This window comes from Cupressus sempervirens, chromosome 3, assembly GCF_028749045.1.
Source record: "Cupressus sempervirens isolate cs-2001-9-10 chromosome 3, ASM2874904v1, whole genome shotgun sequence".
Lineage (NCBI taxonomy): Eukaryota > Viridiplantae > Streptophyta > Pinopsida > Cupressales > Cupressaceae > Cupressus > Cupressus sempervirens.
This window is the reverse complement of record NC_143120.1, coordinates 6,557,802-6,571,887: the sequence shown is the minus strand read 5'-3', so window position 1 is coordinate 6,571,887 and position 14,086 is coordinate 6,557,802. Positions and strand designations below refer to the sequence as shown.

Genomic DNA, 14,086 nt, shown 5'->3' with positions numbered 1-14,086 from the left:
ATTATTTTCTTTTGTTTCCTGTGAGGAGGTTTTGAATTTGAAGCATAAGGATTTTGAGATTTGAGAATTGCATTTGCAATCACTTTGCAATATGGCTGTTGAGGTATAGCTAAGATTGCCCAACTTCTTTATTGTTCATCATTGTAATTGAGAAGTGAATTATTTTGAAGTAGAAATCTGATTGAGATTTAGAGATTTTAATTGCTGCTGTTAATAGTTGATGCTTGCGTTTGTGTAATGTTCCCATTATAAAATAAACAATAAATCAAACTTTTGTAACGGGCCAATTGATTTAATGTATCTAGGACCCATTTTTATTTTGTTTCCGTAGTTTGTGTCACTATCGGCTATCTTTGTACACCCTCAAAAAGTTTTCCGACGGGTATTTAAGCAGGGCTTGTAGGTAGTCTATAGGTATGCATTTTGAATTATTTCTTTGTACTACAAATTTGTGTTTAGGGTTCTCTGTTGTTCACCATTTCAAAAGTGAAAGACCTTCCCTATTTGGCTTATTGCGATTTCGGTGGGATTCAACCCTCACCTTATTCCGTTGTTGCATGTAATATTTCGCTCGGATCTGGCAAATTGGAGCACCATCTTTGGCAATTATTACTTGCATTCAAGTCTCAGTTATTGTGTGGATTTTATCAAAGATCTATTATGTTTTGCGCATGAAATAGATTGTATTTTGTACTTGGTTCAGACATCTAATTCATTTTCTTACTGCTTCCTCCTTGATCGTACGGCCTTCACCCTCCATACACCTTGCCGTACATTACTCTTGTCACTCATCCACATCAAGAACAGCCTGCCGTATACCCACTCTCCCCACCGTACTCCAACAATCACCGTACGACACTCATTAAGCCATCGTAATGCCTTTTGCTTACCCCCTTATGGACTCCTGTTGTGCAATGTTGTGCAAACACCCTTCGTCTTCCACCATACACCATACTGTCTCTTCCCCATCACCGTATGGACCTTGCTGTCAAATTGTGTTGTGTACCGTACGGCTAGTCCACCATACGGCCAACAAGTCCCTCACTGTACGGCCACCTAACTCTGCCACCATACACCATCTCCTTGTCTACCATATGGTCGACCGTACGACTAGTCTTTTGGCCCTCCAATGCATTGTACGGCCTATTTGACCTGCCTATCGCTTGCATTGTTCATGCAATCTCCAAAGGAAACCCACGTTCTTGAAATTGGAGGGACATTGGATCATTACAGTTTGAGATTGAAGATGCCTATGCATATTCTAGAGGCTGTTGTCCTTTCCTATAGCAGAGATTGCATCAATTATTACCTGCGATCTATTGCCTGGAGGTTTGCGTTAACATTTGGGGAGGTCTGATTTAAATTTCAGAGGCCTCTGAAAGCTACAAGTTCATTGAATTGAAATCCATGTACTGCTGTAGCAATTAAATTGAATGCGTTGAGCTGCTAGCGAACTCCAGGTTTGAAATATATATTGTCTCATTGAATAACAAGACTATATAGAAGTCCAGGGTATAGAAACATTAACTGAAAATTGTAATTGTTGAATGCATTAATAAATTTCCAAGTGAGTTCTAAACAATGGTATTATTTTATTTGTGAGTAGTGTTTGAATCTTTCATACATTTCCAAAAATTCCCAAACTGGAAGAATAAAAAAATTCCAAACACACTACATCTTCACTATTAAAGCAAGGGCTGTCATAGACTTTAAATACAGAGTTCGCTGGCAAAGTGTTTGACAAAATGTCAACCCATGAGAGCAATAGATGTTTGATTAAGCTATAAACAATATAGGGTTATTACAAAAATCCCTCATAAGCAACAATCTTGAAATTTTTGAAAGATATAGTCTGGAAGTTTAAGTTTTCTTTAAGGTAAAATCTTATTGCATAATTTAGCTATTCTTTTCCTTTGAAGGGTTTCACTCATTCAAGGGATCGATTTGAGAAATTTGAAAGTCCCCATTTCTTGGATTGAATAATGAGTCTTTAACGTGGAACAAATTGTTAGTACATGATACTATATATATATATATAAGCAATTAATTGTTTATAAACCTGCAACAAGAGTTAGTAAATCATAAAATAACTATGAAACCAATCTTGTGCTAACCCTCCTAATCCATAGAGAACACTCTTCTCAGATTTCCTAACCTTCTAGTGAGAACTACTCTCAGTTAGGCAACCATCATTTTACGAGTGTTCTTCTAAGGCCTCGGGGATCTCTATTAATGAGCGCACTCATTAACAATAATTACTTAGCAGAGATCCCACCTCTCACCAAGTCTCTGATCTCTAACATATGCATATGATGTCATGTCCCCTCTTTAGCTTTGTCTATCAGTTACATGAGAGTTAGCCTATTATGGAGTCTCGTAGGCTGGTAGTAGTGATCAGGGACTTTGTCAGGGTTTTCAGTATCCAAATTTGGTATTTCAGGCAATAGTAGATCAGTTAAGAGCAGTTCCTTGATTTTAGGAGATTCCTACCTTTTAGGAGGTTGTGACGTTTTCCAAAGTTGAGGCTCTATGAGATCACCCCTGATCTCAATTCCAAGAGATTTGGGTGTGTTCCCTATTTTTTAGGAGTATCCCTAAATTTGAGGGTGAGATTGCCAATTGGCCCAAGTTGTCCGACATTAGTCACAGGTAGGTGACAAACTCAATTTCATGTTTTGGAGGTGTTTGGGTTGTTCCTTGGCTACTTGGGAAATATTTTAATATATTTAAATATTCTCCTAAGTTAGCATTTTAATAATTTAAATAAGGCTAAGTGTTTAGCCATTTTGGAGTAATAAGGAGTTTCTGGCTCCATTTGGATCGATTTGTCTATGTGTTATAGCTCGTTGGAAAGAGCTCAGTCTTTACTATTTGATTATCACTTACTAGGACTTATTTGATGCTTGGAGCTATTTGTCATTAATAAAGTAATGATTTCTTTCTATTTGGACTCCGTTCTTGGGGAAATAATGTTATATTATAATGTTCAAATGAAATCCACTTTAGGGTTCTTTTAGGGTTCAATTTGCATTGGAGAGGGGATATAAGGAGATGGTAACCTAAAGGTGAGCATCTTTTATCATTTTGTCAATCTATTTTGGAAAACCCTTATCTCTGTCACGTGGTGTGAATACTGGTCATTCCAGGTCTGTCAAACCCTACAACAATTTCTTCCGTCAGTAACACTCCTCCAAGAGCTCACATAGATAGATCAGGGCTCATGTCCACCCGCAGTCTTATCTTTCTGTGACTGATTACTTTTTGCCAACGAAGGACTCGAGTCTTTGCCTTGGCATTTCTCTTCACTTCTCTTATCTTCTTCTTGTTTCTTGTTTGCTTTTCTCAAACACCGTTTGGTGCTCCTTCTTTTGCTGGCTGTCTTGTTGTAAACTCTCAGTCCCATCGACCTTTTGTGGTCTTTTGTTGGACATTAATATTATTATCTTATCTTATCTTATCTCTTATTACTTCCCCAACTTCTGACTTACTTCTTTTCAATAATAGATTTATTATTTAAGTATTTGTGTCATTTGTGAAGAGAGATGTCTGAATCAAAAGACAAGAGCTTTATTAATTCTTAATGCTTAATCATTTCCATTCGAACCTTTTCCCAATTCAAATCTTCTTCCTGATTAATTAATCACACCTTTTAATATGATGAGCATTCGAAAGCAAATAATCCTGTTAACCTCGTCTTAATATTTGATAGCATACAAAAAGTATTATAATCAATATGATATGGCTCCAAATGTTATCATCATGATATGAGATGACATATGATGTGTTGATGTCTTTTGAATCCTTGTCAAAGTTTATTAATCACTGTAAGCTTTTAATAATTGGTTACTCGCAACGGTATGTGTGTCCATCCATGTTGGACTTTGCAGTATGTACACTTGTTTCATATATTATTGTTTTTAGTTCCTTTTAAATGGTAGCATAACGCCTTCGATATTAGTCTTAGATACTCTTCAACATTGCAATTACCTTATCTTTAACTTCCATTCATCGCTGTTTACATAATGCTGAATGCTTTTATTTTCTTTTGTTTTTAATTCCGCCACTGTCTTCTTTCATTGCATATATTATATAATCATCTCTCTCTCTCTCTCTCTCTCTCTCTCTCTCTCTCTCTCTCCTATCTATCTATCTATCTATCTATCTATATATATATATCATATTTGTGTGATATTTATGATGGAATTTGTCAGTCCTTTGCTTGTCTTGTCATTCCATGCATATACCCTATAGATGCTTTGTTATGTATTACTGCATTCTTTAGGTTTCTATTTTATATTCTGTCCAGCCTGTTCGATACCTATTACGTCTTAGGAATACTGTTGTATGTATATGTGATACGTGTATATTTGTTGCTGCAAGCCAAGACTCGAACATTACTAGCCACAAATATATATCGCTGAAGTTTGTGCCTTTAAAAGATCACAATACATCTTTGTTGCTTGTCCACTAATCTTCTAAATTGCCCAGCATATGAATTTGATCATGTTTGAATGTGCAATGAGTAGTTTGAATACCTCCAAACTGAGACTTTAGTTTACTTCTTTTAATTGGCATTAGACTTTTCTAAAATATCTTTATAAGGAATACATCTTATATATATGTCTGTATGATACAGAAAATTCTTACTGTCTTAATCTATTCTTCTATGCTCATTTATTCTCTACGAGTCTTCTTCTATAGGTAATTTTCTTGCAACATGCGCTTCATCATTTAACTCTTTCTGTAGCTTTCTTCACGTATTTTATTCAACTGTGAAACATACATAGGTCTCCAACTTGGTGTACATATTGACCATTTTTATGTAACGTACTATACTCTCCCGTCATCATATTTAACTCTTCTTAACTCCTAAGAAACATCTGCATCTTCTTAATCATTGCTATCCCTTTTTCTTGTATCATTAACAAGATGATCTTGTATACAAGTGCTTTGGTCCTTTGACATTGATGATGGTGACACTTGTGTAATGATCCCATCTTTTGGCCTTCACATTCTCCAAAGTCTAAGTAGAGGATAAGAAGAAATTAAATTAATTTCTTATAAAGTCATTCAATTAAAATTAAAAGGTGACTTTGTATTTAATTAATTTAATTATTAATTACAAGGGAGTAGCTTCTAGGGTATGTATTAATTATTGGAAGGATGGAAGCCTCTCGTGATTTAATTAATTATTGCCGGGGAGGAATTTCTAGGGTATGCATTAATTATTGGAAGGAGGAAGCTTCTAGCTCTTGCAATTAATTAATGTTTTAGTTCCTTCCAGAAGGATGAAGAAAAGGATAAATAGGGGTGAAAGTCTCATTGCTGATCATCAGATTATTGTATCGGATGATTATGATTTGCATTTGATAAGAGCTTGGATGTGTGAATAACACTCCTTTTTTGGCAATAGAGGACGTTCATTCTCTGTTGTAACATTCTAGACATCATTCCCTTAGGGTTTGGCCTTTGGAATACATCTCTTTATACTTGATTGCAGCATTTTTAGAATTAATATAATTTCAACAATTGATTCAGCTTTTGGGCAATCCTAGGTGTCCATTACAGTGGTATCAGAGCTATAAGTCCTGCCATCCTGTGGAGATCATATAGATAGCTGGATAAAGGGAAAAGTGTTTGGAAAAATGTATATTAGTCCAGATCAAGAGGTGATGTTCAGACAGTTATTGGCTACATTAGAGAAGGGGCAATGTATGCAACAGGAGCAGAATAGGCAAATGGATATGATGTTGCAACTTATGGCTAGACAGATGGGCATCAACATTGACGATTTGTATGTTGCTCCAGAGCAGAATGTAGTTGACTCCTCAGGCGGGATCGAGACACGTATAGAGCCAGCCAGCTATGATGTTGGTGATGTGGGCATTTTGGCTGTAATAACCCCAATAGGTTATAACTTCTTCAAACACCAAAATCTTTATACTTCAGTTGTTTGACATTTCGCCGAACACTTTGCAAGCAAGCTCTGATACCACTGTAATGACCTTCCTCAAATCTGCCCTCAAAAATGCTAATGAAAGCTCAAGGAATTTTGTCAAACACTTTGCATACAAGGGGTCATATGACTGGTATAACTTTTCAGGTTGCTGCAGTAACTCTTGTTTCGATTTGCATCAAAGAGAATGCTTACAAGACTCCAGATTTGTCTAAACAATGACCTAACATGAATGTGCAACTAATTTTGGCAATATTCAATACAAATATGTGATTTAAACTACTTACAATATGCAGCTACAGCAACTAGTGATTATGATAAATACTTTGGATGCAACCTAAGATGGCATTATGCACTTACAACCAAGTGGCATTAATATAAACACTTAGTATGCAAAATTATGACATTGTTTATGCCGAAAAGAGAACTTACAGCCAATTGACATTTTGTCAAACAATTGGCATGCAAACTAATAAGTTGATCATCAAACTCTAGGTTTGCAATATAGATAGTCTAAAAATTACAATGCTCTTTCAATTGCAAAATCCTTGCCTTCCGTTGATACCAATAGTGCCAAATGGCAAACAAAGACAAGTACAATATGAAAATAGTGAAGTGCTGATGCTATATTTTGTACTCAACTAAAAACCTACATTTCTCAGAAAATATGCCAAATGAGAAGTGAAGAACCTGATTGTAGATGGCTGTAATAATTTTCTACAATGCTGCCCCTTCTGCCTTGCTTTTTCCGATTTGCTTTTTCGACTGCTTTTTCGGATTCGCTTTTTTGAACTGCTTTTACGGATTGCTTTTTCTGCCTGCTTTTACGGATATACTCCCTAAAGGTGATTGCACATGCACTTGCCCATGAAATTCTTCAATGTCAATGACAATTCTTCCATCAACCCTAGCTCATTGGCCTACAGGAACCGATTTAATAGATCAAAGATTTCAAGTTGTAAGTGCTTAGGCAGGGGACATTACATCTCATTTTGGAGACACAACATTAAATCTTAAAGGGTCATCCTATATAGAATTGTATGTTGTAACTCTTGGTCTTCCACATTGTGGTTGCTTGAAATGAGCTAATATTAGTCTCATGTTGTGTTCGCGAGATCTTGTAATGGTGTCATGTTGATGCTCCTACGAGAAAAGTATTTGCAAACGATTAGTAATATAAGAAAAAACATCTATAGCATTTATGACTTGATCACCGGGAAATATTGAAGGGCGCCCATGTGTTATCATACGATGACATATTAAAAATGATACATTACAGTTTATCAAGTTAGTCATATTACATTTTGAATTGAACAGGCTTTTCTATTACATTCTGCATCAGTTAGCTCAATGACATCTTGTATGAATTATTATTTGATACTATTTTGTCTACTTTCATTTCCTCTTCTTAAAAAGTGATTATAATTTACCTTGGAAATAGTATTAAATATTTGTTTAGAAATATTATTACATTTTTACAGAAGAACAAGCAGTTCTGGCTGACTGATGTGTTTTATATTGCAACATGAGGAAGGGGACAGAATTACTTGCAAATCTTTCTCTTTTCATTTCAAACCTTTCTATTCATAACTTTTCAATCCTATTGTCTATAGACAGACGTTAGAATTTTTTTTGATTGGAATTCATGCTTCTTCTCTGTATGCAAATGTAAATAATGTTTATTTATTCTTTTCCTTACATATTATGAAAAGATAAACTATATAATCTTCTTCTAGTGACTTGATTTTGTTACTTTTAGGTATGCTGTGGAGGAGGTTCAAGTTGCTCGTTATGCTTTTTTGGGATTGTCTACTCCAGGGGAAAAGGGATGTTGGCAAATTGAGAGCAAGGTGCACAATCGTCCTGAAAAAATAAATGCTTAGAAGCATTGTGTAAAGCTTCTTATGTTTTTCTACTTGTAAAAATTCAGAAGTGGAATTTGAATGATAGGCCATATTGGTCTAACTTCTTGTAATTGGTTTCAAAAGGGATACCAATTTTGGAGCCAAGCTGATGTCAATGGGTATTTTACCATTGAAAATGTTTGTCCTGGTAATTACCATCTGTATGGTTGGGTACCCGGGGTCCTTGGCGATTATATGAAAGAAGGCTCCATTAACATATATCCAGGTCAGTAAATGATGTGTTTGTTTCATTATTCTTTCTAATCCCATGTAGCGCATAATCTTATATTTATGTCAGTGCCTTTGTTTTGATTTTGGAAAAATGAAATCAAATTCATTTAAAAGAACTATAAGAATAGTTAGTCAACATTTATATATTGTTAAACAGTGGCATGGTTTATAAGTAGACAGAACACCATGAATTGTTAATATCCACAGATCTTCTGCAAATGTTTACATTCCTATATATGATTCTATTTGGGCAGATTGCCAGAAGAGCAGAACTATAGATTTCTGTGTGTCTTCTAATCTGCAATCTAGCCCTCACTTATACCTAACTCAAGGGGCATGTTCATTGAATGGACATGTCCCTCTCTAGGTTGGCCTACTTAACAACATAATTGTTTCCTCAAGATTGGTGCCTATTCCAAGAGTTACTAATGGTTAGTAACTAACTAAGCACACTAGTAAATAAGAAGGCTTATAAAAGCCACAAGGAAGATGCCGATCTGTCCAGAGGGGACATTATGTTCTAGTGACCAATGCTTAAGGGAACTCATGCATCCAGATCAGACTGATCTGAAAATCAGAACACCTGTCTTGTCAAAGTTACAAGGAATTAACATGAACACCATGTACTATCAATTTCCATCATCTCTAATGCGTTCCTTAGTGATTTTTAAGTTCTCTAGATAATAGGTCTAGAGATTGATTACTCAAATATTATGTTACTCCCCTACCATTCCTAGATCTAGCTCCCATTCATGCCTTGTCTAGATTTGGGGCCAATTTGCCAAAGGAATCCCTTAGCACATATGTAGAGGGTAGTGGTTGCGCACTGGATGAATTCGTGACAAACCGAACGGAATGCAAGGATATCTAGAACTAACTTATGTAGAAAAGAAAAACATTTCTTCAAACGAGAACCCTAACCCTAAAAGTGATATTTGAAACACTTCATCTTTCATCTTGGTGGAACTGCCTTAATTTGAGCTGCCATTTAGTTTCCATTTACTGCTCCTGTGTAGTATCCTACCTGTCACAAATTTTTTGACTTTCCCTTCCACTTCTCAATGACTTCTTATTCAGGCATATTGTCAAATAGTTTGCTTGCATTAAATAATTATGATGTTTTTGCTATAGTTTTCAGTTTTTTCTGGTTAAAGCTGCTTGCTGCTTCGACATGTTACTTTTCCATAAAATTGCATTGATATAAGTATTTCACATAACAGCAGAAGTATAATGTAAGAGATGCAATAAAAGCTAAGTTACCATATTCACCCTGTCCCAGCTGAAGTCAAGAGTTGATTCACAGTGAAGTTGAAGTTGGTTTGTATTCAGTTCAAATTCGGTTTTTTTCAGAGAAATTCGCTCTTAATTTGATGAAAAGGACCCTGGATGACTTTCAACGTGTTTGCAGAGAATTTGGAAATAGTCACATGAGCCCCAGCCGAATTTGGAACAATTTGGTCGAATCTCAAGCAAATTTGGTTGAATGTTAGGCTTTTTGGACTTTTGTTGACTTTTCATTTAACTTTCTTATAGTTATTTTTCCCAATCAAAACCTAACATTTTTCATAACCTTTGTTTTTGTCTCACATGGTGTTTATAATGGCTTGTTCTCACGCGGCATGTTCTGAGAACAATACACTGCAGATACCCGTTTTTCCTCACATGGCGTTCTTCTAGCAGCATCTGGGTCATCCAGCAAGGCAGACATTTGTCCATTTTGACATTTTTCTGTGGTTGTCTAGCAGAAGAGCCACATATCTTTTCATTTGTCCATTTTTCTATGGGTCGTCTAGCACTAAAAGTATAAGATCATTGTCTATTTTTCTGTGGTTGTCTAGCAGAACGGCATATATTTATGTTTTTACACACACATATTTTATAAAAGAATCTTGTACAGACAAACCCAAAACAAACCCAAACCCAACCCTAAATTTTTTTTAGTGAATCTCAAACCTACATCCTTACCAGAATCCAAAGTTTCAACTTAGGAAAAAATCAATAGTAATAAAGACTGAGCAAGATTGCAGTAGGCAGAGTTACGATTCTGGCCTTTCAATGCTGAAACCCAACCATTAGCTTCATTTCATCTTCCAGAAATGCATACAGCAACCTTACAATGCCCAGAAATTTACAACATGTGAAACACTTCAGATAAACAAAAACGACAATAGTAATCTGCTTCTCATCCTCACTGGGCTCCAATAATCGCAGATCCTTGCCACAAAGACTAAAGAAGAACACCCAGTCACCAGTCTTCAGCTCTAGTCCATTCAATACTGAATATCAGAATAATGGTACGATTTATATGTGCAACCTCCATGTTCTGAAATTTCAATTCTTTATGATTAGATTCCCTGTGCAACAACAAATCACACTCTAGTAGTCTCGTGCCATAAAAGATCCCACACGAAACTATAAGAAGAAAATATAAAGCGATTAAAGAGTCCACTTCCTCATGCCAGAGAGATAATAGCAGCATGCCAAATATGAGTCCAATGTAACACTAAACTAGATAAACCCACATCTAGCAGGAGAAAATAAGTCGATGCCAGGTCTATAGATGAATGCACACCAATTTAAAGAAACTCATACTAGTAAAGTATGTGCTGCACCAAATTAATTTCTCCTCTTCTCCACAATGGATCAGACAATATAATGCCAACACGACTAAATTAAGTCCTGATTTCCTGTAAAATGGTCTACAAGCTTCCAGTGTGAAATACAAGGCACTTTGTCTTTTTCCAAAACATTATATCAGTCCTAAGGTCATAAACCTCTGAAAACTCTGTTCATCCGACAATATATTTTGTCTCGTTTTTTCTTTTTTTAAAGTATACCCTACAGAACTCACACATTCTGTCATGATTTAATCACCCAAGCTTCTCTCGATTTCTCATACAATGGAATCTCTTCTTAGCATAACTAATTTTTTCTTTTCTGCCGCCATGAAGTTTGTCAAATAAAAAACTTCATTGCAATGAGGGGTGATGGGGAATTGGGGTATAATTTTTTGAGTGTGCCTACTTGACATTATTATTGCACAAATTGTCAAAAATCTCTTTAGATGAGGCAACTTCTACATATGACATGGCTAGTGAAACTGACATTATAACACATTTAGAGTTGAACTTGTTTTCTGGTCTATGATATGTAATAAAATCAAACTTTGATATATATATGATGGAATTTAGTCATATTCTCAACAAATCTAATAATGTGTTTCTTTTAAGGAATATTTTAAAAGATTTATTTATATGAAATGTTCAATAAAATTGTTGAGTTATTGTGGAGTTTTTGCTGAGTTCTGAACTTTTAAAGATTTTAGGCCTGTTGAGTTATTGCTGAGTCTGAGTTTTTCAACTATGGCAATAGCTATCCCAGTTTATAGGTCAGCTAGAAAAGACTGAGTTAAGAGACCAACTTAAAGTTAAAATTACCAAAGCCTACTTGTGTGAATCTATCTTGATTTATCATCAGTACTGTGTGGATGTGCATATAGGACAACTAGCATGCCACCTCAATGTGAACTAGAACTCAACATGAGGGTACAAGTGTTTCTCACATCGATTACACACGCATATCGATAATGCTTACTGACTGCAGGGTGCCTGTCTTGTGTACTTGATGTGCTTGGGGCACTTTTTATGCACAACTTAACCTCTCCTTGTCATTCTTGATGGGGGTTTCATACACAAAATAATGGAAATGAAAACATGTAAACTTTAAAATAAAAGAAACAATAAAAAGATAAGAATAGTTTTGAAGTTTTGTTTCTAATTGTTATTTTAATGTAGTCTCATATAATTTTAAATTATTATTTATAACACATAGATATTATCACACTCATATATACCAGACTCTTAATGCCCTGGACACGGTGCTTCATTTCAGTATGTTGTGCGCCCTTACACGTATGCAGCCATGCAACCTTCTTGGTACTGATATCAGAACTCACATATGTAAATAAGTTTGTTAATTGTAAAGTTATAGATTGATATAAGATGCACGGAATTGTGCAACATCTAAAACTAAATGATAGAGTCCTAATTTATTGCTATCCTCAACAAATGGCTACTGTATATGAGGATACATTTGTATGAATAGTCAATTGGAAATGCTTTATGATCATCCATTTGTCTAGAATTATATCCTGCCCATTTACGTTGTTTAGGAAAATTCTTACAAGGTGAGGTTCTTGAAATTGAAAACAGTTCTCAACTAGCAAAGTGAGAAGTTGCCATAAAGCTTTCAAATTTGCAATCAATGAAGTTGAACATCCTGTTGGCATGTGTGTGATATGTATCAATGTAAAACATCTTTAATATTACGGTAAAGACTAGATGTTACTTTGTGCAAAATTTTGTGGCAAACTTTAAAAAATTGTGAAATTGTATCATTTCATGTTATTTTTATTTGTTGTGACTGACTCAATGCAGTAACACTAAAAGTTTCCACAGGAGTATTTACAATAATCTATAGAACTGTATACTCTGAATTTAAATATTATATGTGGATGAGTTTCAATCAGTGCAAAATTGTATAATTGAAACAACAATGTTTGAGGTTTCTATATCCATTTAAGTATAGTGTCCTGGATGTGAAACAGGTTGCAGGATTGATGTGGGGCCTTTGATACACGAACCTCCAAGAGATGGCCCTACGATATGGGAAATAGGCACACCAGATCGGACTGCTGCAGAATTCTTTATTCCAGAACCCAAACCGTGCCATATCAATAAGCTTTTCCTCAATCATCCTGAAAGGTTCTTTCCATATTTTTTCTTTAATTTCTTTTGACAATTTATTGAGATGAAGGCAATACAATTGATAAATTCTTTTTTTAAGTGTAATATGATACACTGATGTGATGACCTCAACCAACTTTGCTATAAAATTTCCATTACTATTTTATCTCCAAGATCCTATAAGGATCAGGTGAGAGCACATAGTGAGTGAATATGATTATTCATGACTTTCTAACCACCAAGATCCCATAACAGAGAGGGAAGAGTCTCACTGGTATATGAATAGTAATTTTTATATTTTTTATTTTACTATACAATGAAGCTAGAAAGATAAATTAATAAATTGCATAAACAAAGTAAATCCTATGCAGTCAATATGTTGGATGAAGTCAAATCGTATTTTATAAAGCTCCATGCAGTTGTTTCACTCTGCAAACACTTTCTGATAAAAGTAAATTATTTTGGTGGGGCAGAAAATGCAATACCCTGCCAAGAAACCTGCGGAAGGAGAACAAAACACTTAATAAAGCATTTGGACTTTTTAATTTTTTTTAAACAGTAATTTACAGCTACAATGTCGACTATCAAATTCAGATTAATCTTGCACTTGAAGTCTTACAAATTTATCTCTTACCAATTTGAGAATTACACATTTGACATGGAATGGGACTAGAATGTTTGTACAGATGCCAAACTAAACTCTTTACAAGTTATAATTTTTCCCAAATCTAACACTGCAACAATTATTAGAATTACAAATAAATGATAGAACCTGTTAATCTCAGAGATGATGCTCAATTTGTAGACCAATTCCCACTCAATGCTGCCCAGTATTGGAGAAACGAAACCCCAAATATATGCATCCAGTAGCAGTAAGAATGGACGACCAAACACAGGGAGGGAACAACGTCGTATGATGCAGCAAATATTCATGCCAAAACAGAGATAACTGGCGCCAATTAACAGTGACAATACACCCCCAATGACAGGGATTTCAGTCACCTAAGTGCAGAATCTAATAACTCCCAGCAACAATGTAAAATCACCCAACTTTGATGTGATATGCAGAACCCAATAGGGTTATAAACCCCTCCAATATGCTACAGAACATTCAACGCCAGGAGCAGGGTATTGACAAGAATACCAAACACCCTCTTTATAGACAATATTAACGCCACACAGAGATTTCTTGGTGTCTTTAATGCAGAAGTATAGATGCCCTATTGCAGATGTAATTGCAGTTGTGAACA

The 14,086-nt window shown here is 35.3% G+C and overlaps 1 protein-coding gene across 1 annotated transcript in view; it reads left to right on the top strand.

The window, feature by feature from the left end:
- Window positions 1-14,086, top strand: part of LOC149564451 (uncharacterized) — a 265,933-nt gene that overhangs the window by 206,080 nt on the left and 45,767 nt on the right. Inside the window, exons 9-11 of the mRNA XM_089818003.1 lie at window positions 7,716-7,806; window positions 7,945-8,086; window positions 12,698-12,854. Of these exons, the coding sequence (XP_089674129.1) occupies window positions 7,716-7,806; window positions 7,945-8,086; window positions 12,698-12,854 (390 nt within the window). The remainder of the gene's footprint in view (window positions 1-7,715; window positions 7,807-7,944; window positions 8,087-12,697; window positions 12,855-14,086) is intronic.